The sequence below is a fragment of the Salmo salar genome, chromosome 24 (genome assembly GCF_965601325.2).
Source record: "Salmo salar chromosome 24, fSalSal1, whole genome shotgun sequence".
NCBI classification, from domain to species: Eukaryota; Metazoa; Chordata; class Actinopteri; order Salmoniformes; family Salmonidae; genus Salmo; species Salmo salar.
This window is the reverse complement of record NC_138314.1, coordinates 14,710,852-14,737,874: the sequence shown is the minus strand read 5'-3', so window position 1 is coordinate 14,737,874 and position 27,023 is coordinate 14,710,852. Positions and strand designations below refer to the sequence as shown.

General features: G+C 43.5%; 1 protein-coding gene across 4 annotated transcripts; it reads right to left on the bottom strand.

Annotated features, from left to right (window-relative positions):
* Positions 1-666: 666 nt before the first annotated feature.
* Positions 667-27,023, bottom strand: LOC106585077 (poly [ADP-ribose] polymerase tankyrase-1). Of its 4 annotated transcripts, none has more exons than XM_082968512.1 (28): positions 26,524-27,023; positions 25,324-25,548; positions 24,859-24,954; positions 24,643-24,679; positions 24,468-24,543; positions 21,724-21,744; positions 19,118-19,212; positions 18,828-18,894; positions 18,530-18,716; positions 18,193-18,314; positions 17,780-17,871; positions 17,477-17,555; positions 17,093-17,264; positions 16,773-16,852; positions 16,473-16,618; positions 15,852-16,017; positions 14,384-14,603; positions 13,964-14,073; positions 13,348-13,536; positions 11,239-11,479; positions 10,994-11,076; positions 10,715-10,835; positions 10,372-10,469; positions 5,620-5,694; positions 5,263-5,366; positions 4,882-5,079; positions 4,497-4,653; positions 667-3,034 (listed from the first exon to the last, which is right to left on the bottom strand). In XM_082968512.1, the coding sequence occupies exons 1-28, from the start codon at positions 26,975-26,977 to the stop codon at positions 2,948-2,950; spliced, it is 3,798 nt and encodes a 1,265-aa protein (XP_082824638.1). In that variant the 5' UTR covers positions 26,978-27,023; the 3' UTR covers positions 667-2,947. The 4 variants fall into 4 exon arrangements, with proteins under 4 accessions (XP_082824638.1, XP_014026331.1, XP_082824639.1 ...); XM_014170856.3 differs by having other exon boundaries at positions 4,882-5,068; positions 5,261-5,366; positions 26,524-27,022; XM_082968513.1 differs by lacking the exon at positions 21,724-21,744.

Sequence of the window (27,023 nt, the reverse complement as noted above, 5' to 3'; positions counted from 1 at the left end):
GCAGAATACTCTTCCCCAAGTCACATATAGATTGACCCCTCATACCCTAACCCCTATAACCAGTTTCCAAATAGCTTGAATCCCTATTCCCCGAATACCTTTTCCACAAATGTATTCGCCACGAATCCATACTATGCAAACAGGTTCCCTTTATCTCCAACTATTGGGAGTACAGCCTCATATCATAATCCTAGAGAGACCAGCTAGTACTCGGACCATAGTCCCTACTCCAGTGCCAGAGACTCAAGAAGACGTTAAGCCTTCACCAGCCACGAGGACACTCGACAGAGAGCCAGACACTCATTGCAGAAAACTCTTGTAGCTACTGTTTAGTAATGGTTCTAGTTTTAAAACATTCTGACTTGCTTCTTATTAAATACATTACTTTTGTATTATCTATGGTGTTGAACTGCTCAAGCTGTTGGGATTAGTTTTTTTAAGGTATCCATGCATCATGTATCTTTAAACGTTTGTGCTTTTAAGGGTCATCTATCAGCTCTGTGTAATTACTTTCCTCTACAACATGTATAACTTCTGCCATCATCATTAGCAAAGATTTTTTGATATGAGTTTTGTATCAGATTTTTTGCTATAGTAACGAATACTATTTTACTAACAGTAGAGAATAATCAGCTAACATGTGAATAAAGTCTTGGCAAAATGCTCTTAGGTGGACAACGTTTATTCAAAAAGTAGAGAGAATCAAGACCAGAACGGAATTTAGACTTCATTTACAATAAAACTCAAATGACATAGTTAAAACATCAAGTTATACACATCCATTTACACAACCTGTACATACATTCCCCCCCCCCCATAACATTTGCAATTCATTTCAAATAACTTAAATAGTTTTCTATTTAAAAGTGCAAATCCTTACACATGGATTTGAATAAGACCATGGCAATCCGGGATGTGGAGTTCACATCTTTTCTTGTGCAACGAATAATAATAATAATAATAATAATGTGTGAGTAGATAATTTCTCTTCCCATTAAACATGTGTTCTGGTAGAATTAGAATTCCTCGTTCTAGTTCTATGGTTCTCCTGATGTCCTGCTCAAGACGAGTCCATGAAAAGCAATCCTATTAATAATGTTGAGTAATTCACATGGTACTAGTGTTATCTGTATCATTATAAACTGGGTGGTTCACACATTTCATAAGCCATTCTATGGCTGTACAGTATGTACAATATATATATATACACAAAAGTATGTGGACACCCCTTAGAATTAGTGAATTTGGCTATTTCAGTCATACCCGTTGCTGACAGGTGTATAAAATCGAGCACACAGCCATGCAATCTCCATAGACAAACATTGGCAGCTGAATGGCCTTACTGAAGAGCTCAATGACTTTCAACATGGCACAGTCATAGGATGAGACATTTCCAACAAGTCAGTTCGTCAAATTTCTGCCCTGCTATAGCTGCCCGGTCAACTGTAAGTACTATTATTGGGAAGCGGAAATGTCTAGGAACAGCAACGGCTCAGCGCAAAGTGGTAGGCCACACGAGCTCACAGAACGGGACCACCGAGTGCTGAAGCGCGTAAAAATCACCTGTCCTCGGTTGCAACACTCACTACCAAGTTCCAAAAAGCCTCTGGAAGCAACGTCAACACAAGAACTGTTCATCGGGAGCTTCATGAAATGGATTTCCATGGCCGAGCAGCTGCACACAAGTCTAAAATTACCATGCGCATTGCCAAGTGTCGGCTGGAGTGGTGTGAAGCTCACCGCCATTGGACTCTGGAGCAGTAGAAACACGATCTCTGGATTGATGAATCAGGCTTCACCATTTGTCAGTCCAACCGACGAATCTGGGTTCGGCAGATGCCAGGAGAACGCTACCTGCCCGAATGCATAGTGCCCACTGTAAAGTTTGGTGGAGGGGGAATAATGGTCTGGGGCTGTTTTTCATGGTTCGGGCTAGGCCCCTTAGTTCCAGTGAAGGGAAATCTTAACGCTACAGCATAGAATGACATTCTAGATGATTCTGTGCTTTTAGCTTTGTGGCAACAGTTTGGGGAAGGCCCTTTCTAGTTTCAGCATGACAATGCCCCCATCCACAAAGCAAGGTCCATACAGAAATGGTTTGTCGAGATTGGTGTGGAAGAACTTGACTAGCCTGCACAGAGCCCTGACCTCAACTCCATCAAACACCTTTGGGATGAATTGGAACACCGACTGCGAGCCAGGCCTAATTGCCCAACATCAGTGCCCGACCTCACTAATGCTTTTGTGGCTGCATAGAAGCAAGTCCCTGCAGCAATTTTCCAACATCTAGTGGAAAGCCTTCCCAGAGGAGTGGAGGCTGGTAAAGCAGCAAAGGTGGGGACCAACTCCATATTAATGCCCATGATTTTGGAATGAGATGTTCGATAAGCAGGTGTCCACATATTTTTGGTCATGTATGCATGTATATATGTAAGGATGGCTGGGGCAGGCCAGTATTACAGGGGTTACAGACTCTGGTTGAAAACAACAGGGTTGAAGAGAGGTGATTCTCCAAGTCACAAGGCATGATAAGGTGAGAATGGTAGCGAATTGTTAATATTCTGACACTGTAGGGCAGACGAGAGGGTGAATCTCTACAACCCTCTCCAGGGGTAGCTAGTGGGGAACCCACACACGCTATTGGGCCATACATGCGTCTGTCTATGCATGCAGCCAATGCAAAGGAAACCCGAAACACTCACCACAAGCAGGAGATAATATATTACAGTATACTTCATATGTCGTCTGAGCAGTCTACTGTTAACTCTACTGGACAAGAAGAATTGAACTGGAACTCAGGCTGTGAAGAAAATAAAAAAAAGGTTTAGACATTACAATAAAACAAAAAAGCACAGAGACAAAACACCAAAAAGCCCCAGTCTTGTGTGTTGTGGGTCAGCAGGACTGTGTTTTAGTAACTGTGTGAGATTGGTCTGGTGGTGCAGGACTAAGACTTCTGCTCCGCTCCTGCAGCAGACGCGGCTGTGCTCTCCGGCTTAAGGATCTGATAGGTGATGAGATACTCTGGGTAGGCCTGCAAACACACAAGGGACAGAAGTCAATGAGAAGAGCAAATACACTGAACTAAAGTATTAAAACGCAACATGCAACAATTTCAGATTTTACTGAGTTACAGTTCATATAAAGAATTCAGTCAATAGAAATAAATGAATTCGGCCCTAATCTATGGATTTCACATGACTGGGGAATATAGATATGGTCACAGATGCCAATTAAGGAAGTGGATCAGAAAACCAAGAGCATCCGAAACATGCTCATTGGGTGACATGTCTGGTGAGTATGCAGGCCATGGAAGAACTGGGACATTTTCAGTTTCCAGGAATTGTGTACAGATCCATGCGACATGGGGCCGTGCATTATCATGCGGAAACATGAGGTGACGGTGGCAGATGAATGGCACGACAACGGGCCTCAGGATCTCGTCACGGTGTCTCAATAAAATGCAATTGTGTTCGTTGTCTGTAGCTTATGTCTGTCCATACCATAACCCCACCACCAACATGGGGCACTCTGTTCACAACATTGACATCAGCAAACAGCTAGCCCACAGAATGCCAAACACACTGTTTGCATCTGCCCGGTACAGTTGAAACCAGGATTAATCCGTGAAAAGCACACTTCTCCAGGGTGCCAGTGGCCATCAAAGGTGAGCATTTGCCCACCGAAGTAGGTTACAACACCGAACTGCAGTCAGATCAAGACCCTGGTGAGGAAGACGCACACGCAGATGAGCTTCCCGAGACGGTTTCTGACAGTTTGCGCAAAAATTATTCCGTTGCACAAACCCCCAGTTTCATCAGCTGTCCGGGTGACTGGTCTCAGACGATCCCAAAAGGTGAAGAAGCAGGATGTGGAGGTCCTGGACTGGCGTGTTTACATGTGGTCTGCGGTTTTGAGGCCGGTTAGACGTACTGCCAAATTCTTTACCATAAGCCGCCTCTCCAACGTTGTTTTAGAGAAATTAACATACATTTTTTTGGCAACAGCTCTGGTGGACATTCCTGCATTAAGCATGCCAATTTTACGCTCCCTCAAATCTTTAGACATCTGTGGCATTGTGCTGTGTGACAAAACTGCACATTGTAGCGTGGCCTTCTATTATCCCCAACAAAAGGTGCACCTGTGTAATGATCATGCTGTTTAATCAGCTTCTTGATATGCCACACCTGTGAAGTGGATGGATATCTTGGCAAAGGAGAAACGCTCACTAACAGGGATGTAAGCAAACGTGCACAAAATTTGTGAAATACCTTTTTGTGCTTATGGAACATTTCAGGGATATTTTATTTCAGCACATGAAACATTGGACCAACACTTTACGTGTTGCGTTTATATTTTTGTTCAGTGTAATGAGTACAAATTATTCTCCATTGTGGATGCTTTTTAGTCCAGGTCTAGGCTTAATCTGTGTCCATAATGTCTGGAATTGCCTTTGGGTATAATTAAAGTTGTATTGAATGGAGTTGAGGTCTCACCTGCTCTCCTCTGTAGATTACATACTCTGCGTAGGCCAGGCCGTTGACGCTGGGCCGGCCAATCACAGAGTGATGTCCAGGGGGGGCGTGGGCCATCTTCATGGCACTGAACTGGAGGAAGGACTTCCCCAGGGTTACACGGCAGAATAACATCTGCCTGAAGGTTACAAAAAAAACATGGAGAAGAGGCGTCAAATTATGTTTCACTAATGATGTTTCACAATTATCAAAGCTCTGATGAAGGCCGGAATTGATTGATTAATTGATCGAGGGGCACTAGTTTGGCAACAGTGGTATAGAATGCTCGAGTCGTCAAGTGCTCTCTTCATGAGCGGTAAAGCCTTAAATGCACCTAAATGTGTTCTTTCTATAGATCATGTCTCACCTGTGGCACAGGTAACAGGAGCGGTCTTTGTGAGTGGGGCATCCGGTGCCGCCCCCGATGCCATAAACATACTGGTTACTCTTAGAGGAGTTCTCAGCAAAGTAGATCCCTGCTCCAAACATTCCTCCGATGTACGCATGCCGCTCGTCAAAGCCTTTGTGGATAATGGCATTTATGAACGGAGAACCTGGAGAACCAAAAAACATGAAACAAGAACAATGTCAAATACGATTGAAATTGACATCGCTAAAAACAAGAAATAAATGATAAACAGGGTTAACATTTATCCAGTGATGATCAGTTAAGACATTATTGCCATTCAGAAATAACAAGGAGCGTGGTAAAAAAAACAGGTTATAATATGAATATGTCTTGTTACCATGGAAGAGCATGCGCTCATTGTGGTGGTTGTGGTTCTCGTCCGAGATCTCCTTCTGGCGGTGTGTGTAACGCTCCCGCAGCTTCTTGTTGACCACCTTCTGGATCTGCATGGACACACAGACAGGAATCAACTAGAGCAGCAATACTGAGGACTTCTAATCTGCCTTCCTTTTCAGAAGATGGGATTGTTAACACTACCCGAGTTCCTGAAACCACGGTGGATTCTTACCAACCAATAACTGTGATCGAGGGTAGTACCAAAGTAAAGATGTGTGTATTTCTATCTTAAAGAGCTTCATCATAAGAGCAAATGTAGATCGTAGAGTGTGTAGTACTGTAATTGAATGTCAAGCTGACCTTGATGATGTTGTATCTGCTGAACACCCCTCCTGCGTTCCCTCCATCCCTGTGTTCTCTGATGCTACTTTGCATCTTGAGCAGAGAGAAGAAAAAAGAAAGTTAAAATCTTAAAAAGCATAGGATTTCATTACATTTCTCCAAACATGGCACTCTTTCACCCTTGAGTAGGGTTGCAAAGGGAGGGTATATGATCAGAAACTATTAGAATTTTGGTAACCATCAAGGAATATATAAAAAGATTTAGACGACATCTAGTGGCGTTTCCGGGTACTTCAGATTGTAAGAGGCGTCTTATCTCTGGCCCCATTTAATATGTATAAAAAAAAAAAATTAAAGGGAAAAAAAATGAATGACAAAGCAGTAAAACATCCTAAATATAAAACAGTCAACTTAATGGATACCATTGTTGTTAAATATGAAGGTTTCAGCATGAAATTGTAAAATAAACAAAACATTTTATAAAAATGTCAATATGACCTTGTTGTAAATGTTTTGGGGCCAAACTGGTTGCAGTTGAAAAAAAAAAAAAAAAAATTCAATAGTTGGAAGGAAATAATGCCATTGTTGATTAGATGCTTAAACATTTTTTTTTATTAGGCTATGTTCTAGGCTACACATTTTAAACATTAATACTTTGACAGTACCAGTCAAAAGCTCGGACACCTAATCATTCCAGGGTTGTAATTTATTTGAACCATTTTCTATATTGTAGAATCATAGTGAAAACATCAAAACTATGAAATAACACATATGGAATCATGTAATAACACCCCCCCCCAAAAAAAATGTGTTATAAAAAAAAATCGAAATATATTTTCTAATTGAGATACTTCAAAGTACCCACCCTTTGCCTTGATGACAGCTTTGCACACTCTTGGCATTCTCTCAACCAGCTTCATGAGGTAGTCACCGGGAATGCATTTCACTTAACAGGTGTGCCTTGTTAAATATTAATTTGTGGAATTTAGGTGGGGGGTATACAGAAGATAGCCCTATTTGGTAAAAGACCAAGTCCATATTATGGCAAGAACAGCTCAAATAAGCAAAGAGAAACGACAGTCCATTACTTTAAGACATGAAGGTCAGTCAATGCGGAAAATTTCAAGAACTTTGAAAGTTTCTTCAAATGCAGTCGCAAAAACATTCAAGCGCTATGATGAAACTGGCTCTCATGAGGACCGCCACAGGAAAGGAAGACCCAGAGTTGCCTCTGCTGTAGAGGACAAGTTCATTAGGGTTACCAGCCTCAGAAATTGCAGCCCATATAAATGCTTCAGAGTTCAAGTAACAGACATCTCAACATCAACTGTTCAAATTTGAGATTTTCACTTCGAACCGCTGTGTCTTTTTGAGACGCAGAGTAGGTGAATGGATGATCTCCGCATATGTGGTTCCCACCGTGAAGCATGGAGGTGGTGTGATGGTGCTTTGCTGGTGACACTGTCAGTGATCCATTTAGAATTCAAGGCACACTTAACCAGCATGGCTACCACAGCATTCTGCAGCAATACACCATCCCATCTGGTTTGCGCTTAGTGGGACTATCATTTGTTTTTCAACAGCAGAATGACCCAACACACCTCCAGGCTGTGTAAGGGCTATTTGACCAAGAAGGAGAGTGATGGAGTGCTGCAGCAGATGACCTGGCCTCCACAATCACCCGATCTCAACCCAATTGAGATGGTTTGGTATAAGTTGGACCGCAGAGTGAAGGAAAAGCAGCCAACAAGTGCTCAGCATATGTGGGAACCCCTTCAAGACTGTTGGAAAAGCAATTCAGGTGAAGCTGGTTGAGAGAATGCAAAGCTGTGAAAGGCAAAGAGCTGCTACTTTGAAGAATCTCAACTATAAAATATATTTTGATTGGTTTAACACTTTTTTTAATTACTACATGATTCCATATGTGTTATTTCATAGTTTTGATGTCTTTATTTTGTAGAATAATAATGAAGAAAAAAAAACCCTGGAATGAGTAGGTGTCTGTGTGTTTGACTGGTACTGTGTGTGTTAAATAACACACACACACACACACACACACACACACACACACACACACACACACACACACACACACACACACACACACACACACACACACACACACACACACACACACACACACACACACACACACACACACACACACACACACACACACAGTCAAAAGTTTGGACACACCTACTCATTCCAGGGTATTTTTTTCTTCATTATTATTCTCTTTATTTTTAATATTTTGTAGAACACGCACGCACACACCTACCTAGTTGGACACCCCTTTGAATTAGTGAATTCAGCCATTTCAGCCACGCGCGTAGCAGACAGGTGTATGAAATCGAGCACACAGCAATGCAATCTCCATAGACAAACATTGGCAGAAGAATGGCCTTACTGAAGAGCTCAGTGACTTTCAACGTGGCAACGTCATAGGATGCCACCTTTCTGCGCTCCTAGAGCTGCCCTGGTAAGTGATTTTATTGTGAAGTGGAAACGTCTAGGGGGCAAGTGGTAGGTCACACAAGCTCACAGAATGGGACCGCCGATTGCTGAAGCCCGTAGTGTGTAAAAATCCTCAGAATAATCTGAAAAACTCAGAGTTTCAAACTGCCTCTGAATGCAACATCAGCACAATAACTGTTTGTCGGGAGCTTCATGAAATGGGTTTCCATGCGCAATGCCAAGCGTCGGCTAGAGTGGTGTAAAGCTCACCGCCATCGGACTCTGGAGCAGTGGAAACACGTTCTCTGGAGTGATGAATCACGCTTCACATCCGACTGTCCGACGAACAAATCTGGGTTTGACGGATGCAAGGAGAAAGAAGGCTACCTGCCCCAATGCATAGTGCCAACTGTAAAGTTTGCTGGAGGAGGAATAAAGGTCTGGGGCTGTTTTTCATGGTTCGTGCTAGGCCCCTTAGTTCCAGTGAAGGGAAATCTAAATCCTACAGCATACAATGACATTCTAGACATTCTGTGCTTCCAACTTCATGGCAACAGTTTCTGGAAGGCCCATTCCTGTTTCAGCATGATAATGCCCCGTACACAAAGCAAGGTCCATACAGAAATGGTTTGTCAATCAGTGTGGAAGAACTTGACTGTCCTGCACAGAGCCCTGACCTCAACCCCATCGAACACCTTTGAGATTAATTGGAATACCGACTGCGAGCCAGGCCTAATCGCCAAACATCAGCACCCAACTTCACAAACACTCTTGTGGCTGAATGGAAGCAAGTACCTGCAACAATGTTCCAACATCTAGTGGAAAGCCTTCCCAGAAGAGTGGAGGCTGTTATAGCAGCAAAGGGGGGTGCAACTCCATATTAATGCCCAGGATTTTGGAATGAGATGTTCAACGAGCTGGTGTCCACATAATTTTGGTCAATCACATTCCACACTGCCCTTTCCCACCTAGACAAAAATAACACCTATGTGAGAATGCTGTTCATTGACTAGAGCTCAGCATTCAACACCATACTGCCCTCAAAGCTCATCACCAAGCTAAGGACCCTGGTACTAAACACCTCCCTCTGCAACTGGATCCTTGACAACAGGATCCTTGACTACCCCCCAAGGGTAGGCAACCCCAGACCTGCCAGGCTGACCCTCAACACTGGGGCCCCTCAGGGGTGAGTGCTTATTCCCCTCCCTGTACTCCCTGTTCACATACGACTGCATGGCCAAGCACGACTCCAACACCATCATTAAGTTTGCTGACGACACAACGATGTCACAGTCTATAGGGAGGTCAGAGACCTGGCAGTGTGGTGCCAAGACAACAACCTCTCCCTCAATGTCAGCAAGACAATGGAGATACTCGTGGACAACAGGAAAAGGAGGGCCGATTAACATCAAAGGGGCTGTAGTGAAGAGTTTCAAGTTCCTTGGTGTCCACATCGCCAACAAACTATCTAGTGGTCCAAACACACCAAGACAGTCGTGAAGAGGGCAAAACACCACCTTTCCCCCTCAGGAGACTGAAAAGATTTGGCATGGGTCCCCAGATCCTCAAAAGGTTCTACAGCTGCACAATCGAGAACATCCGGACAGGTTGCATCACCGCCTGGTATGGCAACTGCTCGGCATCTGACCGTTAGGTGCTACAGAGGGTAGTGCGTACGGCCCAATACATCACTGGGGCCAAGCTTCCTGCCAACCAGGACCTATATACTAGACGGTTTCAGAGGAAGGCTCTAAAAATTGTCAAAGTATCGAGCACCCAAGTCATAGACTGTTCTCTCTGCTACCAAACAGCAAGTGGTACCGGAGCGCCAAGTCTAGGTCCAAAAGGCTCCTTAACAGCTTCTATCCTCAAGCTATAAGACTGCTGAACAATTAATCAAATGGCCACCCAGACTTTTTACATTGACCACCCCTTTGTTTTTACACTGCTGCTACTCGCTGTGTATTATCTATGCATAGTCACTTTAACCCTAACTACATTTACAAATTACCTCAACTAACCTGTACCCCCACAAATTGACTCGGTACCGGTACTCCCTGTATATAGCCTCGTTTATGTTATGTAATTACATTTTTTACTTAAGAAAATATTTACTAAATAAACTTAACTATTTCTTGAACTGCATTGTTTGTTAAGGGCTTGTAAGTAAGCATTTCACAGTAAGGTCTACACCTGTTGTTTTCGGCACGTGACAAATAACATTTGATTTGACACACACACACACACACACACACACACACACACACACACACACACACACACACACACACACACACACACATCTGAACCCACCTCCTCCTCCACTGATTGGCCCTCTTTGTCGTCAGGGGCTAGGTCGATGAGGACCGTGCCCTGGTTGGCACAGTGGAATGTCAGGTACGGGTTGGCACCTGGAGAAAAAACAAAGCACCTGTTACGCACTCATACTTGGTTATATATTGGAGTGGTTTTCCACCTATACTTTAAGGGCAAGTATACCAGACACATATTAGGCCTAATCCTGAACTACAAATAAACTTTCAATAGAGAATCTCCATTCCAGGAATAGGAAGAATAGTCTGGGAAGTATTTGATGCAACAATAAATGGGAAACATCACATGAGCGCCTCAGAGATTTCTCTGGGAATGTCCTGACCTTGTTGTCCCCCCAGCAGCCTCTCCACTCCCTTGATGAGTTTGTGTCGGTGGCCGTAAGCGTTGATCCCAATCTCCTTCAGTTCCTCGTGACCCATGTCAGCCAGCACATCCAGAGAGATCTGGGAAAGAACAGGACATTTCGTACAGAGCAGGGATCCTGAACTGTGACATGACAACAGCTAGTCCAACAGGGGCAAAATAAATAAAATATCAGACTAATTAGATGCCCTATTAAATAAAAAATGATAACATGAAACCCAAATCAATGAACACTCACCTGTTCTCTCTCAAAGATTTCCCTTATATGCTCCAGACCCAAGCTCTTCAGGAACTGACCGATGTTCATGTCCAACATTGCCACTGGAATACAAACACCACAAGAGCAAATTCAGCATGCAAGTAAAATGACTGATTCATCTGTACCGACTAAGATTTCAACCATATTCTACCAAAACTAGTAGAATATCAGCTGCTTGCTAAAACCCAGCTCAGTTGTGATCCAGGCTCTTCATCTATACTCACATTCCCCCTCCTTCCTGTCGGAGCCCGCAGCCCCGTCGGCCACTCCGGAGGTCCCTGCGGCCCCGAGCTCGTTGAGGGGCCCGGCCAGGTTGTCGATGCTGCTGGCTGCAGAAAGGCAAGAGGGCGTGGAGGCTGGGGAGATGACCGAGCCTGCACTGACCACCGTGGCCTGGGGCTTGAAGCAGCTGGGCAGGGCATCTGGGGGCATGGCATCCATCAGCAGGGCACGGATGTCATCAGCCTGAAAGAGGAGGAGGACATAATTAGAGGGAGAAGTCATGGGTGAGAAGGGGCTCGAATTGTTGGCCTAATCCCTAATTTCTAAGCGTGTCTACACACACACACACACACACACACACACACACACACACACACACACACACACACACACACACACACACACACACACACACACACACACACACACACACACACACACACACACACAGCCTTCGGAAAGTATTCAGACCACTTGACTTTTTCCACATGTTGTTTCCACAGCCTTATTTTAAAATGGATTTAAAAAATTTAATATATATTTTTTTAAATCACAAAATTCCCCATAATGACAAAGCAAAAACAGGTTTAGAAATGTTTGCTAATTTATTACAAATATTTAACAGAAATAACTTATTTACATAAGTATTCAGAACCTTTGCTATGATACTCGAAATTGAGCTCATGTGCATCCTGTTTCCATTGATCATCCTTGAGATTTTTCTACAACTTGATGATTCCACCTGTGATAAATTCAATTGATTGGACATTATTTGGAAAGGAACACCTGTCTATATTAGGTCCCACAGTTGAAATTGCATGTCAGAGCAAAAACCAAGCCATGAGGTCGAAGAAATTGTCCATAGAGCTCCGAGACAGGATTGTGTCAAGTCACAGATCTGGGGAAGGGTACAAAAACATTTCTGCAGCATTGAAGGTCCCCAAGAACACAGTGGCCTCCATCATTCTTAAATGGAAGAAGTTTGGAACCACCAAGACTCTTGCGAGAGCTGGCCATCCGGCCAAACTGAGAAATCGGGGAAAAGGGCCTTGGTCAGGGAGGTGACCAAGAACCCGATGGTCACCCTGACAGAGCTCCAGAGTTCCTCAGTGGAGATGGGAGAACCTTCCAGAAGGATCGCCATCTCTGCAGCATTCCACCAATCAGGCCTTATGGTAGAGTGGCCAGACGGAAGCCACTCCTCAGTAAAAGAAACATGACAACACGCTTGGAGTTTGCCGAAAGGCACCTAAAGACTCTCAGACCATGAGAAACAAGATTCTCTGGTCTGATGAAACCAAGATTGAACGCTTTGGTCTGAATGCCAAGAGTCACATCTGGAGGAAACCTGGCACCATCCCTACGGTGAAGCATGGTGATGGCAGCATCATGCTGTGGGGATGTTCTTCAGCAGCAGGGACTGGGAGACTAGTCAGGATCGAGGCAAAGATGAACGGAGCAAAGTACAGAGAGATCCTTAATGAAAACCTGCTCCAGAGCACTCAGGACCTCAGACGTGGGCGAAGGTTCACATTCCAACAGGGCAATGAGCCTAAGCACACATGCAAGACAGCGCATGAGTGGCTTTGGGACAAGTCTCAATGTCCTTGAGTGGCCCAGCCAGAGCCTGGACTTAAACCTGATCAAACATCTATGGAGAGACCTGAAAATAGCTGTGCAGCCACGCTACCCATCCAACCTGAGCTTGAGGGGATCTGCAGAGGAAAATGGTAGAAACTCCCCAAATACAGGTGTAGCAAGCTTGTAGCGTCATACCCAAGAAGACGAGGCTGTAATCGCTGCCAAAGGTGCTTCAACAAAGTACTGAGTAAAGGGTCTTTCTAAAAAAACTGTTTTTGCTTTGTCATTATGGGGTAATGTGTGTAGATTGATGAGAAAAAAAAACAATTTAATCAATTTTAAAATAAGGCTGTAACATAACAAAATGCGGAAAAAGTCAAGGGGTTTAAATACTTTTCCGAATGCACTGTTGATGGGGGAAAATGGTAAGCATATCATAATTCAAGCAAATGCCAGCCATTTACAGCAAAAAACACTTGATTTTGTGGCATTGCCAACTGCTCTAACAGTAGGAGAGCAAGACATTTTACCGTAGCCAGGTCCAGTGCGGTCTGTCCCTCCTGGTTCTTCATGGTGGGGTCTGCTCCATGGGCCAGCAGCAGAGCACACAGCTGGGTACGGCCCTTCTGAGCTGCTTCGTGGAGCGGGGTGAAGGCCCACTTATCTGTAGCGTTCACACATGTGTTGAACTTTATCAGGAGGGCAGCAATGTCCACGTGCTGTAAGAAAGAAGAGGAGAGAAAGAGGAAAGACAGGAGAGGAGTAGATGAGAGACAGCGGAGAGGAGCAGAGAAGATAGAAGTAGCAGATGAGGAGACACGAGAGGAGAGATCAGCAACACGATTTAATCATGACATGCCCAAAAACTAATGACATCCAAGCTGTTACATATCTAAGCTTTCCACAAGGTCACTTTCACAGTGTGGGTGTTTTGTCCTGTCCTGTATGGTTTTCTATAAGGTTTTGTAACCTAAACAATGCATACAATACCTTCTAAGAAATCCTCCAAGCTGTTACATATTTTAGGCCAGAAGGTCACAGGGTAGGTGTTTTGTATGCATTTTCTATGCTAAATAAAACTTATGTCAAACCGTACAGCATGTACAATGGGTTCCAAGGCCTGATGTAGACTTGGTGCGGACTCACCCCATAGGAGGCAGCGTTGTGCAGGGGGATGAGGCCTCCTTTGTCCTGTGCGTTGACGTCAGCCCCGTGCTCCAGGAGATACTCCGCCACCTCCAGGTTGTTGTAGCCAGCTACAGGAGGGGAGAAACATGACGGATGACAACATGAAAGATATTTCTGTAATGTGTCTAAGTAATAATATAGCTCCTAATGATCTAAATTCCCAGGGTTTGATGATCTGCCTGTCATAATTGTATGTAAGGAGATAAAGGTCTGTGTATGGGTTCCACATTTGCTATTAAATGAATCGATTCCACTGCTTTGCTTGCTATTATGGGCAACTGTAAAGCACTGACAATTGCTAATGTAAAGAGTGCTTTATAAAAATCTAAAATTGATTTGATTCCATGAATAGATTCGGAGGGCTGGTACGTCCAGTACCTGCGAGGTGCAGGGGGGTGGAGTTACGTCCCTGTGTGTCTCTACAGTTGATGTTCTCTGGGCTGCAGAGTTTCTGGACACGGGCCAGACAGCCCTTCTTAGCAGCGTCCAGCAGTGCAGCGTCCCCTCTCAGCAGGTCCTGGATGTCCGTGTCGCCATCCTTCACCATGTCCAGAGGCATGTTACCGTCACGGTTCTTCTTGGTGGGGTCTGCTCCATGCTGGAGAAACATCAAAAATATACACTGAACAAAAATATAAAAACGCAACAAGCAACAATAAAGATTTCATTGAGTTACAGTTCATAAGGAAATCAGTCAACTGAAATAAATTAATTAGGCCCTAACCTATGGTTTTCACATGACTGGGAATACAGATATGCATCTGTTGGTAACATATACCTTAAAAAAAGGTAGGGGTGTGGATCAGAAAACCAGTCAGTGTCTGGTTTGACCAACATTTGATGGTGGCCTGTGGAATATTGGCCCACTCCTCTTCAATGACTGTGTGAAGAGGTTGGGAACTGGAACACGCCGTTGTACACATTGATCCAGAGCATCCCAAACATGCTCAATGGGTGACATGTCTGGTGAGATGCAGGCCATGGAAGAACTGGAACATATTCAGCATTCAGGAATTGTGCACAGATACTTGCAACATGGTGCATTGTCATGTTGAATCATGAGGTGATGGCGGCGCATGAAAAGGCACAGCAATGGGCCTCAGGACCTTGTCACGGTATGTCTGTGCATTCAAATTGCCAATCGATAAAATCAATTGTGTTCGTTATCCGTAGATTATGCCATACCATAACCCGACCACCACCATTGGGCACTTTGTTCACAACAATGACATCAGCAAACCAGTCACCCACACGACACTAGATCTATCATCTGCCAGGTACAGTTGAAACTGAGATTAATTTGTTAAGAGCACAATTCTCCAGCATGCCAGTGTCCATCGAAGGTGAGCATTTGCCCACTGAAGTCAGTTACGATGCCCAACTGCAGTCAAAAACAAATTGACACCTGTGGCATTGTGTTGTGTGAAAACTGCACATTTAGGAGTGGCCTTTGATTGTCCCCCGCACAAGGTACACCTGTGTAATGATCATGCCGTTTAATCACCTTCTTGATATGCCCCACATTTCTGGTGGATGGATTGTCTTGGCAAAGGAGAAATGCTCCCTAACAGGGATGCAAACAAATTTGTACCAAACATTTGAGCGAAATGTTTTTTGTACACATGGAACATTTCTGGGATCTTTTATTTCAGCTCATGACACATGGGACCAACACATTACATATTGTTCAGTATACATACAAAAATCTCATAGTTTAATAGTTTGTTCTGTCGTAGAAAATCTCTTATAGCTATACATACTTCCCTGTTTTGACTGTATAAATGCCTCCTTATAGCCTCAGGCCATTTGGTCCTGATCATTTCAGAAGAGGCACAGGAAGACTAACCTTGAGCAGCAGTTTGCAGATCTCGTATTTGCCCTTGGCAGCAGCCTCGTGGAGAGGGGTGAACTTCCAGAGGTCAGCTACGTTCACCGATGCCCCGTGTCTCACCAGCAGCTCAGCCACCTCATAGTGACCGTAGGAGCAGGCGTTGTGGAGGGGCACCAGACCACTGCAGGACAGACAGAAGAGGCTAACTAGTTACACCACTGAAGGAACAGAGATCCTATAAATTATGTGTTTCAATTATTGAAAGTGTCAAGTACCGTGTGTATTTAATGTAAAATAAAATCCAATGATAAAGACATTCAAAAGAGAATGAAAGCCTTTTTATTGACTATATGAGGTAAAAGCAAAAGCAGCAGTCTTGTAAAAAACAGACAGACCGAGGTAATACATTAACATTTTAATCATTTAGCAGACGCTCTTATCCAGAGTGACTTACAGGAGCAATTAGGGTTAAATGCCTTGCTCAAGGAAGCAAACAGACAGACAGACAGACACACATTACTGTTTTTCCTTACCGGGCTCAGGGTTTCGAACCAGCAACCTTTCAGTTACTCGCCCAACGCTTTAACCGCTAGGCTACATTGTCCTCCTAGGGTGGACTAGGAGGACGACACGTACCCTTTGTCTTTAGCATGTACGTCAGCTCCATGATGTAGCAGGTACTCCACCACGGCCACACGGTTGTAGCCTGCAGCAAAGTGCAGAGGGGTAGAGTGACGACCCTCCAGGTCCCGACAGTTCACATTCTGAGGAGTGCAGAGTTGCTACAACACACAGACGAGACAACATAGACAGAAGATCAAGCGTGAGAGAGGATTGAGGGAGACATCTTGGATTCGTGGTGGTATGTAGAGCATCGTTGTTGCATGTAACGGGATTGAACTCACGAACCTGAGATGATGTAGCTGATCAGCTTACCTGCACAGTGTCCAAATCTCCAGCCTTGGCGGCTTCCAGAAACCGGTAGTCGACATCAGAGTTACGGGTTGGAATATTTTCTGTAGGAAAACATACCGAGATAAAAAAAATAAAAAATTAAAACACTATGATGTATGGGCAACATAAATCGATTGTTTCTCTGTTTATACATCTTGCTAACGTTCCAACATTGATTAACATAGCCTAGAAGTTAAGGCCATGCATCTTACATCCACACAAGCAACATTGTCAATCACAACGTAGATAGAAGAATATGAAAAATTATCTTTGTATTTAACCAAGACGCTCTACTGCTGTACCATTGAGGATCTGCTGCACGGCCTCGTTGCCCATCTGTGAGGCAGTGAAGCCCTGCAGGGAGACGATGGCCGGGTCGGCCCCGTAGCTCAGCAGCAGCCTGCACGTCTGGATGTGGCCCGCCAGGGCTGCCCTGTGGAGGGCTGTCTGCCCCAGGGTGTCCACCGCATTTACCTGGAGGGAGGGAGAGAGACAGACAGAGGGAAGAGTCAGTCACTCAAACAGCAACATACTCACAGCTAAATATGATACGTTTATTTCATGAAATATTTTGAGTCACGTTATCAGATAGAGGCTGGGAGCAAGTGAGAGAGAAAGGAGAGAAAAGAGTTAGATGAAAAGGTACATTAAATGATATGGTAATAGTGAGACCCTGCAGTGTTCACCTTGGCTCCATGTTTCTGCAGCACCTCCAGGATGTCGTTGTGTGCTCTCTCAGCCGCTACATGCAGAGTCGTCATGAAGCTAGACAGGACGAGAGAGAGACAGAGAACCATTCATACCTCACCCAGGGGCTATATGAATGCATATGGCAGTGTTTCCAGACAGCGTGCAAAGGTCCTAAAAAACCCAACATTCTCAATTGAAACCAATAGGTACCAAACTATTTTTGGTGGGGGGTGGGGGCGTCTTATACACTGGTAGGAGAAACATTGATACATGGTCTCTGAGTTTTAATGGTGTCTTACTCTTTGTTCTTCTCGTTGACGTTGGCACCTTTACGCAGTAGCAGCTCGGTCACCTGCTTCCGTTTGGGGTGAGGGGAAGCAACGGCACAGTGCTGAAACACAGGGACAACACCTTCCATGAATCACTGTCCATCACATGCTTTACGCAAAATCCTTCAGGTTTTGTACTTGTTTTATAGTGGTCATCCTAGGTTATGCATGTCACACAAACACGTTCCGATACAGACATAATATTATGGCACCACTGTCCTCTATGTAGTGCTCAACTTTTGACCACGGACCATTTTTCAAAAGTAGTGCACTAAAGGGAATAGTTTGCCATTTGTGACACATCCATAGCTGTATATTATGAGATAATGTTAGGTGTCAGCACTGTGACATTGAGCATTAGCCAGAAGGAGAAGGGATCTCACCAGGGCTGTCTCGTTGGTCTGTGGGTGTTTGAAGCTAATGATCTCCAGAGCCAGAGTCTTCTTCACCTTGGCCATGTCTGCCTCCCGAGCTGCCTGGAGCAGCGAATGACCTTTAAACTCATCTGGATGGTAGAAAGAGGATATTGACATTAATGTGAGAATACCTGAGTGCTCAGGCAGGCATTCTCTTCAGTTTAGAAGGCGTGTGAGAGTGTGTTGTGTGCCGTCTATAGTCTTTGCGAATAGGGAGTGATGTGTGTGTATATAAGTATGTTTTTCTTCTTTGTTAACATGTATAAGGGGTGTGTGTGTATGCATGTCTCCCAGCAGAACTCACAGGTGAGCCGCTCTTTGAGTTCGGGGGTGGGGGCCAAGTCCACGGCGCTCTTGCTGTGGCAGTTGAGCAGGTTGGGGTCGGCCCCGTGGCTCAGCAGCAGAGAACACACCTCCACGCGGTTCTTAGACGCAGCCTCGTGGAGAGGAGTGAACTGCCACAGGTCCATGGCATTCACACACGCTCCATGCTGTAAACACACAGACGAGTTAATCAGTCATTATGCATCAATAAAAGCATTCGGCATTCTAAAAAGTCGAATTAAAGCGGGGTTTCAATGACAGGTCGATAGAACCCTTACCTTGAGAAGAAGCTCTGTGACCTCAAAGTGTCCATAGGAGCAGGCGTTGTGAAGAGGGACCAGGCCACTGTACGACAAATATAAAGCCTTTTAATTGAATGATCATCATTCATTTCAAGTTCTACAAATTAAATCACTATGACAATATGGTTGACTTTCTCAGCTGTGAAAATGTCTGAGAATGGGTCTTAGACCAGGAAACAGGGTAATGGCTCCTAATATAATTCACTACTTTTAACCAGGGCCTATATGGTGTTTTTGCGATGCAGTCTATTTCAGAATTGCCTTACCCTTTGTCCTTGGCATGGACGTCTGCGCCGTGCTGCAGCAGTAGCTGGACGATGCGTACGCGGTTGTAACCAGCCGCCAGGTGCAGTGGCGTGGACTGGAAAAGAGGACATGGTATTAGACACACAGAGCCCAGAGTCAATGCACCTCAGAACACACTGCCTTTAGGGAGCCAGAGTGAGTGAATGGCTGATTATGTTTGGAAGCAAACTGTATACACTAGGTGGTCTGTGTGTTTTCATCGCAGTCAAGGTAAATGGTGGAAGGATGCAAGCTCAGAAAGGTTGTAGTCCACCCCAAAAACAACAACTAGTGCTTTTTGAAGTCGGTTCGGTTTGATTATTAAAAATTAAATCTATTAATACATTACATTTATACATGAAATGCATTAAGAAATAATGACATTAAAATGATTTGAGCTTTTAATGGAAATTCCCAAGACAAAAATAGTGAACGTTCAATTGCCAGGTTCACCTTGAGTAGACAATAAGGAAATTACTATGAAATATTAAAATATCAGTTGTGTATGTTACTTAGTTATTTGATTACTTGATTTTTAATTCCATAAAGTCATCATCTCTGCTCAGTCAGTAGCAGCCAGACAATATTATTTCTGTGTCCTCCATACCGTATCGTCATTAGTCATCCTATTTAGCTAGGTTAGCCTGCCTAAGTATGCTGCAGAGCAGTGTGACATTTAACATTTTTTTTGTATTAGTTCTTCAAAGTAGATAAGGCATACTTTCACGAACTCTGTCTATCCCTCTCTCGTTGTGTACATTCCTCCCTCATGCGGTCTGTGCGTATCTAACCTAACGTAGCAGGCATAAAAGTGTATCCATCTCTGTCCAAGACGGAAAGAACAGGCGCAATGGGTTATGGTCATTATGGTAATTACCTCATTCCTGATCAGAACTAGGTTGAATATTTGCTTAATGAAAACTACAACTCCCTTCAGCCCAGCTTCCCACAGTCCTTGACTTGATTTCTCTCGTGAATTATTTGATTTCTCTCTAGCGAAACGGCACGTTCGTCTCACAAAAAACCTTAACTTAACGGAATTCAAGGAGTTTAACAGACGTTGGTCAATTAGTTGTCTAATAGCCCCCCCCCCTCCCAAAAAAAGTTGTTAATCGCTTAGCACTAACAACTGCCCTATCTATGCAAGTCTGACAGCAAGTCTCAGATCCTGCATCTTAAAAATATACTTCTTAGGTCACACACTGACGCACGCTTACCTCTGAAAATAAAGGAGAAAAGGGAAATCTGACTTCCAACATACATCATATTAATGTGAAATGGAAACATTGAGCTAATCAAAATGGAGTTTGCCCCTCAACTACACCCCTTACAAAACATAACATACAGGTTGTTAAAAGGCTGGCTAAGGAAGGCTTGAATCTACTGTGTATTCATAAAAATGTGTTTGTGTATGCCCATTCCAAATCACATGGTGCCTATGTGAACCAAGCATTACAATGTTAGCGTACACAAAGCTGTGTCATAGATAACAGTTATCCACCCATGAGTCTACCAACAGTTGACCTCGCAGACAGAGGAAGAAACAGTAGCATTCATGCACTGGTATTAAGAAAGAAATAAGATCACAGCACAACTCAGACATAGTGAGGATGATCACTGAATCACTGGAACACGACAGATTTACCAAATCAGGGCCCGGTTTCCCAAAAGCATCTAAAGGCAATGGCAGGTCTTCGGTTCTTTTGGGAAACCGGGCCCTGACTAATAATAGGATCATTCAGTGTTTGATGAAGGCAATCACAAGGAAAGAAATGCATTAATACAAAAAGCATGAGCAGCGACGACGGCACAGCACTTAAAGATGAGGAATGATTTGTTTTGTTTTTAACCAAGGAATATGACCTAGTCAAGACTAGAAGAAGTGAGAAGTGGACAGTGACCAAATCACAAACAGTACAAGAACTGATTGACAAAATGCAGGCGGAGGCTTCCAGACATGCGCAAATGATTATCAAAAAAGAAAAGTCACAGGCCTAGAATAAATAGAATGATTGAAAAGCAAGAAGTGATTGAAACTTGGCAGAGGTGAAAGGGTGTAAAGCAGTTAGATAGAGGGATGCAGAAAGGAGGAGGGAGCACTCTGGAAAAGCAGGCAATGTGGAATTTGAGCTCCTTTCCAAATCCAACGAGCGGAGCAGCCGTGGCCTTAGAACCACCTTCCAACCTCCACCACACACACACCACACCCGGGTCCAAATAGTAGGCACGTATGATTTCTTTCAAATACTTTCAGAATTTGATTGAGACTGCCTGGAGTGTCAAATGGGCGTAGTTTACACTTTGGGGACTAGTCCTACTCCATCATTACTATTGCACCAGACAAGCTCAAATCACACACAGCTAAAGTATTTGAAAGACAACAAATCGTATTTCAACCCAGGTCTGGCACACACACACACACAGGAGCATTAGGGTGGGAAATATGAAAGTGACCAGTAGACCCAGGTCCATGATGTGCAATTATGAGTGAGAGCCAGCGTATTGGTCAAATAAAACACGGATTAAAGAAAAAAATGTACATTACAAAAGTGCAACAATCAGGTGGCTGTTATCGAGATAAACTTACCAGCATTTTTTGGGATGTTGACTGATCGACAATGTTGCCAGATTCACACAAAAAACAAAACAAAACAAAAAATTACAAAATTGTAGCATTTTTCTTTCACAGCAAGAGAGGATACTTCTAGCCTATCACCCTTTTAAAGTAATTGAGAAACACCAGAATTATCACTTCATATAAATTCAAAGTGACACCAGGTACAATGAGTACACAGCTTAAGGGAAATGTGACTTCTCTCGTGGTTTCTCCGAGGTATTCTTAATAAGGCAGCCAGGCTCCCTGGTTATGCCCTAAGGACAAATGGCCCAGTCATAAACCCAAACATGTTCCGCCAACAAATCAAAGATGGAGGAAAAGCTGCAATGATTAGAAAAAAATTGAGGATTTCCTAAATGTCAGTTGAGAACAAGGTAATGTGCTTGGAAAACCTATATCAAAGAATATTGATTAGGATTTTAATTTATCCACTTTAGGGACCTGGTTAGCCAGAGTGAATTACGATGGCAGAAAAATACTGCTCGTCCTAGTCAATAGCCTCAAGAGTACAAATTACTCATAATTACGAAAAGGAGACCAAGATATGGTTTCTTGCCAACTAGGAGATTTTTGACAAGGACTTCCCTATTTATGAGAATGCACTGGGGGTGAAAAACTGAATATTTAAAAACTGGTGCCAAACAGGAAAAGGGGTAAACAAAAAAATACAAAAATCAAAACAACCCAGTCCTACTCCACAATTACCAATGGAAAGTAGAGCCTTCTGACTTTTCAAGTACACACTTTCCTCAGACTGAAGTTAATTGTCTAGTCATGACGCCCTGAGTAGAGAAAGGAAGGCTCTGGTGAAGCACAATGCTCTTTGATCTAAACACTCACGCATCAACAGCGAAAAACAACAAAGCAAAGATTTTCATAATCCTAAACAGGCACCCTATCTACAGTATGTCGACAAAGCCCGGCATGAGTCATGACAGCAAGTCAATGACAGTGACACAGTGTGCTAAAGGAGGCAGAATGCCATGATTTAAAATGAAATTCCCATAACATATGCCGTACATGATAGAATATGAATGGACGTGGTTAACCATGACCTAATATTTAAACAGATTTTTAGGCCTACATAAAAAAAAAAAAAGCTGAAAGCTTAGAGCTATTATATTCAATTAGCGCTCAAGATATCAGTTTTCTTAGGAATTAGGAACATTTTATGGATATAGGGACAACTTGGTTATAGAAAACATTGGGTGTGCAGAAGACAGAGGATCAGTGTTTCTAGGGTCAGGGGTAACTGAGGGACCAAAATAAAAGTGAAAATATTTCCTACCAAACACCCCCCCCCCCCCCCAAAAAAAAAATATATATATATTTGGAGCAATACCTAACCACTCAAGGAGTAGAAAATAAGATAAGAGCCTTAGTCTTAACCACAGCAACAACAAAAATACTTAACTTCTACACACAGGGGATGGTTGAACAGGGTGAGATATTTTCATATACAATGAAACAAACGGATGACATTTCGACTCTGATCACAGGAGCTAAAAATATTTAGACAGATGGGCATCTTTTAGGTCAAATATCAGAGAAATCCATGTTGATAGATAACCATTAAAGGGATACTGAAGGATTTTGGCCATTTATCTTCTCCCCCAGAGTCAGATGAACACGTGGAAACCATTACCATTTTTATGTCTCTGTGTGCAGTGGGAAAGAAGTTGCTAACTAGCGTTAGTGCAATTGGTAACTAGTTTTAGCGCAATGACTGGAAGTCTATGGTAATTGCTAGCATGTTAATAGATACCATCGACACAAATAGAACAATGAGACAGATATTTCACCAGATGTATAAATATGAAGCACCCGCTTGGTGTTTCCACTTAATACAAAATATAGTAGTGAGAGGAAGCCCAGTGGCCGGCAGAAGATGAAAGGAGATGGAGTTTGGCCAACATTTAGCAAATTGTCTCACCGATGAAACATTTGATCTCAATACAGTTTTCTGTTGCCAAAACTACAATCTGTTATGAACAGAGTGGACTACGTTTTGTAGACTTTACCCTTTATCAAAGTTTAAAAATGGCATTGTTTCGAAGGAATGCAAAGGTGAATTGAGTTATTGCATATGTGCACTTCACTGAGTAGGCGATACCTAAAGGAAATATGCAGACGCTTGCTAGAACGGGCCAGTAGGATCTCGCTAGCTCTTGCTTGGCTCTGCCCACCTCCTTGCTTGTTCTGCCCACTATGGCTAATTTGGTCCTATTGGAAACGACAGGCTGTGGTCTATCTTGGTTTTGTTATAAAAATCTTTCCCATTGACTTCCAGACATAGCGCTAACACTAGTTAGCATTTGCTCGCAAAACTACATCTAACTTCCTTCATACTGGATGCAGAGACATAAAAATAGTGCATATGACTGGGGAAGTAGATTAATGGCTTCCTTGCCAAAATCCCAAGCATCCCTTTAAGTCAATACAGTAAATTGAGTCAAGCTTCCCCTGCTTAAATCCAATCCAATGACAAATCCTTTTCATATTATGCTCCTTAAAATAATCAGACTAGGATGAGATGGTGTTTTTAATCCCCACACAACAGTGACTTTGTTTTGGTAATTAGGCTGACAGAGTTTCTCCATACTTTTGTTGCTGTTGGTCACGCAAATCTTATGAACAAGTCAAGCATCTGCTACAATATTATACAACATTAATAGAATGTGTGGGGATGGAAGGTTGTGATGGTGAAATTTTACCTTGCGGCCATCACTGGCATGGCAGTTGACATTTAACGGGGTCAGTAGTGCCATCAGTTTCTCCTCGTTGCCACTCCTGTAGCACACAGATAACAGAGAACAGAGGAGAGACATTACATATGTTGTATTATAAAATGTGTAAAGAGGTGATAGGTAACATAAAAATAGCACTGACCTTGCTGCTTCCAGGAGTTCATCCTTCTTGTACTCACCTGAATACAAAATACCAGGTTAGAACAGCACAAAGTCCAGACAAGCCGTGATTCACATAAAAGGTTACAGTCCAGGTCGTTAGAGTGGTAGTCGAGTTAAAACAGAAAGACAACCTGGAACATACCCAACGTAATGGGGGATATAACTGACTGAAAGGGGGTTGTTGTATGAAACTCACCAGTGAGCACAGCCTTGGCAGAGGGGTCTGCCAGATCCAGGGCAGACTTGCCGTCCGTATTACGGATGTTGGGATCGGCGCCATGCTGGAGGAGCACTTTGTGAAGGAGACAGGAAACAGTTTCAATATTTTAATTCAATTATAGTCTTATTCCTTTGAGTTTAAAGTACTTTAATTTAACTATAGTCATGCACCTAAGTTCCCTTGTAGATTACTTAAATTCAATATAGTCAACATAAACCATGTTCATTTTGGAAAAGTTAACAGTGTTGAAAGAAACAAAATAGTATATTTGGGTGCAGGAATAAAGCACTGGGAGCAGCAATATTGTGTGGACCTCTCATTCATTTATCACAGTAAAATAAAATTGGGCTCAGCACAGGTATTCTCAGGTTTAGGATGTGCATGTCACCCTCATTATATACAAAGACAAAACAGACCATGATCATGGTAATCCATCCTTACCGATGCACACATCAATCTTGCCTTTGATGGCTGCCTCGTGCAGAGGTGTGTAGTTCCAGTTGTCCCGTGCATTGGGGTCTGCACCTTGGCAGAGCAGGAGACTGACCACCTCGGCATGGCCAAAGGAGCAGGCGTTGTGAAGGGGAATGAGACCACCGTCGTCTCTAGCATGCACATTAGCTCCAGTCTGTAAAAGGTGCTCAACCACATCCTTTCGTCCAAAACCTGACATGGCAACAGACAAAACCTGGTCAGTGCATACAAGTTAAGTTTCATTAGGTGTATGTAAAGGATACACATGGTATACACGTCCAACTAAATGCTTACATGCAGGTTCCTTCAACATTGCAACAACAATAAGAAATAATTATAAGAATACCAACATAAAGTAAATGGGTCAGTAGAATAGAATAAATATTTGAGCATAAGTACAATACAGGAAGGCACAATTTACAAGACGGCAGGTAGCCTATCGGTTAAGAGGTCGGGCCAGTAACAGAAAGGTTGCTGTGTAGAATCCCTGAGCTGACTGTGGAAATCTGTCTATGTGCCCTTCAGCAAGGCACTTAACCCTAATTCCTCCTGTAAATCATTCTGGATAAAAGTGACAAATGTCTAGGAGGGGGTGACCTTTTGCCTAAAAGGTAAAGTAATGTCGCTTCTACAAAAGAAAAATAACAAAAAAACAGAGAGCACAATATCCACAACCTAAACTACTTTTTTTGCAGTTCCTCTAGAATGTCAAAACGGGGTGTGCACAAGCCCTACACTAACAGTCTGGATTCTGTAAATCAGCTGGTAACCAACCATTGCGTTGCTGAACACATGATTAAATGTATTGACACCCATGAAACAACACATCTGTGAATTTTTGTTTACACTTAGTAAGTAGTTAGCAGTTACGAGGGATGAGTTAGATTTGAGGCCTTCTGTCCCCATCGGTCGGTGTGCCAAACTGTTTTTAGCATTATAGTTTGCTAGCCGTTTTCGATGGGCCTTGGTCCTGGAAAACTAGCCAGATAGATAACGTTAGCGAATAAAAATATTAACATGTATTGTTAACTAATAACTAGATAGCCATTCCTGTCGTGACAACTACAGATTGTGATCTTTAGCACGCACAAGTAAGGCGATGTGCGAAAATACGTCAACGATCCAGCTCGCGCTAACAAAAACAAAGCTTGCTAGCGCTTAGCTAACCTGCAGCGAAATGCAGAGGGGTAGATTTTCGCCCGGCCATGTCCTTCGCATTCACATTCACCGAGTCTACAAGTCTCTTCACACGGGATACATCTCCATTCCGACAGGCCTCAAATAGATCCCTGAAAGCTCCACCGATCCCGCTACTGCCGTCACCGGGGCTCGTGCCTCCTGAACCGGGGCTCGAGACACTACTACTCTCCCCGCCGGAGGTTGTTGTGGTCGGGCTTGTGCTGCTCCCAGTGCTGAGGGCCGGGGCTGGAAGATCCGGAGAGCCCGAAGGATTCTCCATGCCTGCGCTGCATCCACGCTCACCATCCGGGGGCACTGAGGTCGCTGTCACAAGATCAATTGGCAGAGAGTCCGGAGGACTTACAGAAAGGGAACTGTTTCGTGGCGGAGATTGCAGGTTACCCTGCTGTTGTTGCTGCGATGAGCGACGAGACACCGCCATTTTCGCAGCAGCTCACTGGAAACAAAAACAGTCCTTTTCTTATTTT

Coding starts and splice junctions, on each gene's coding strand:
- LOC106585077 (XM_082968512.1), bottom strand. CDS start 26,977: ATGGCGGTGTCTCGTCGCTCATCGCAGCAACAACAGCAGGGTAACCTG. Junction 17,872..18,192: donor AGACCAACGAGACAGCCCTG/GTGAGATCCCTT, acceptor CCTGTGTTTCAG/CACTGTGCCGTTGCTTCCCC. Junction 16,018..16,472: donor GTACATGCTAAAGACAAAGG/GTACGTGTCGTC, acceptor TCTGTCCTGCAG/TGGTCTGGTGCCCCTCCACA.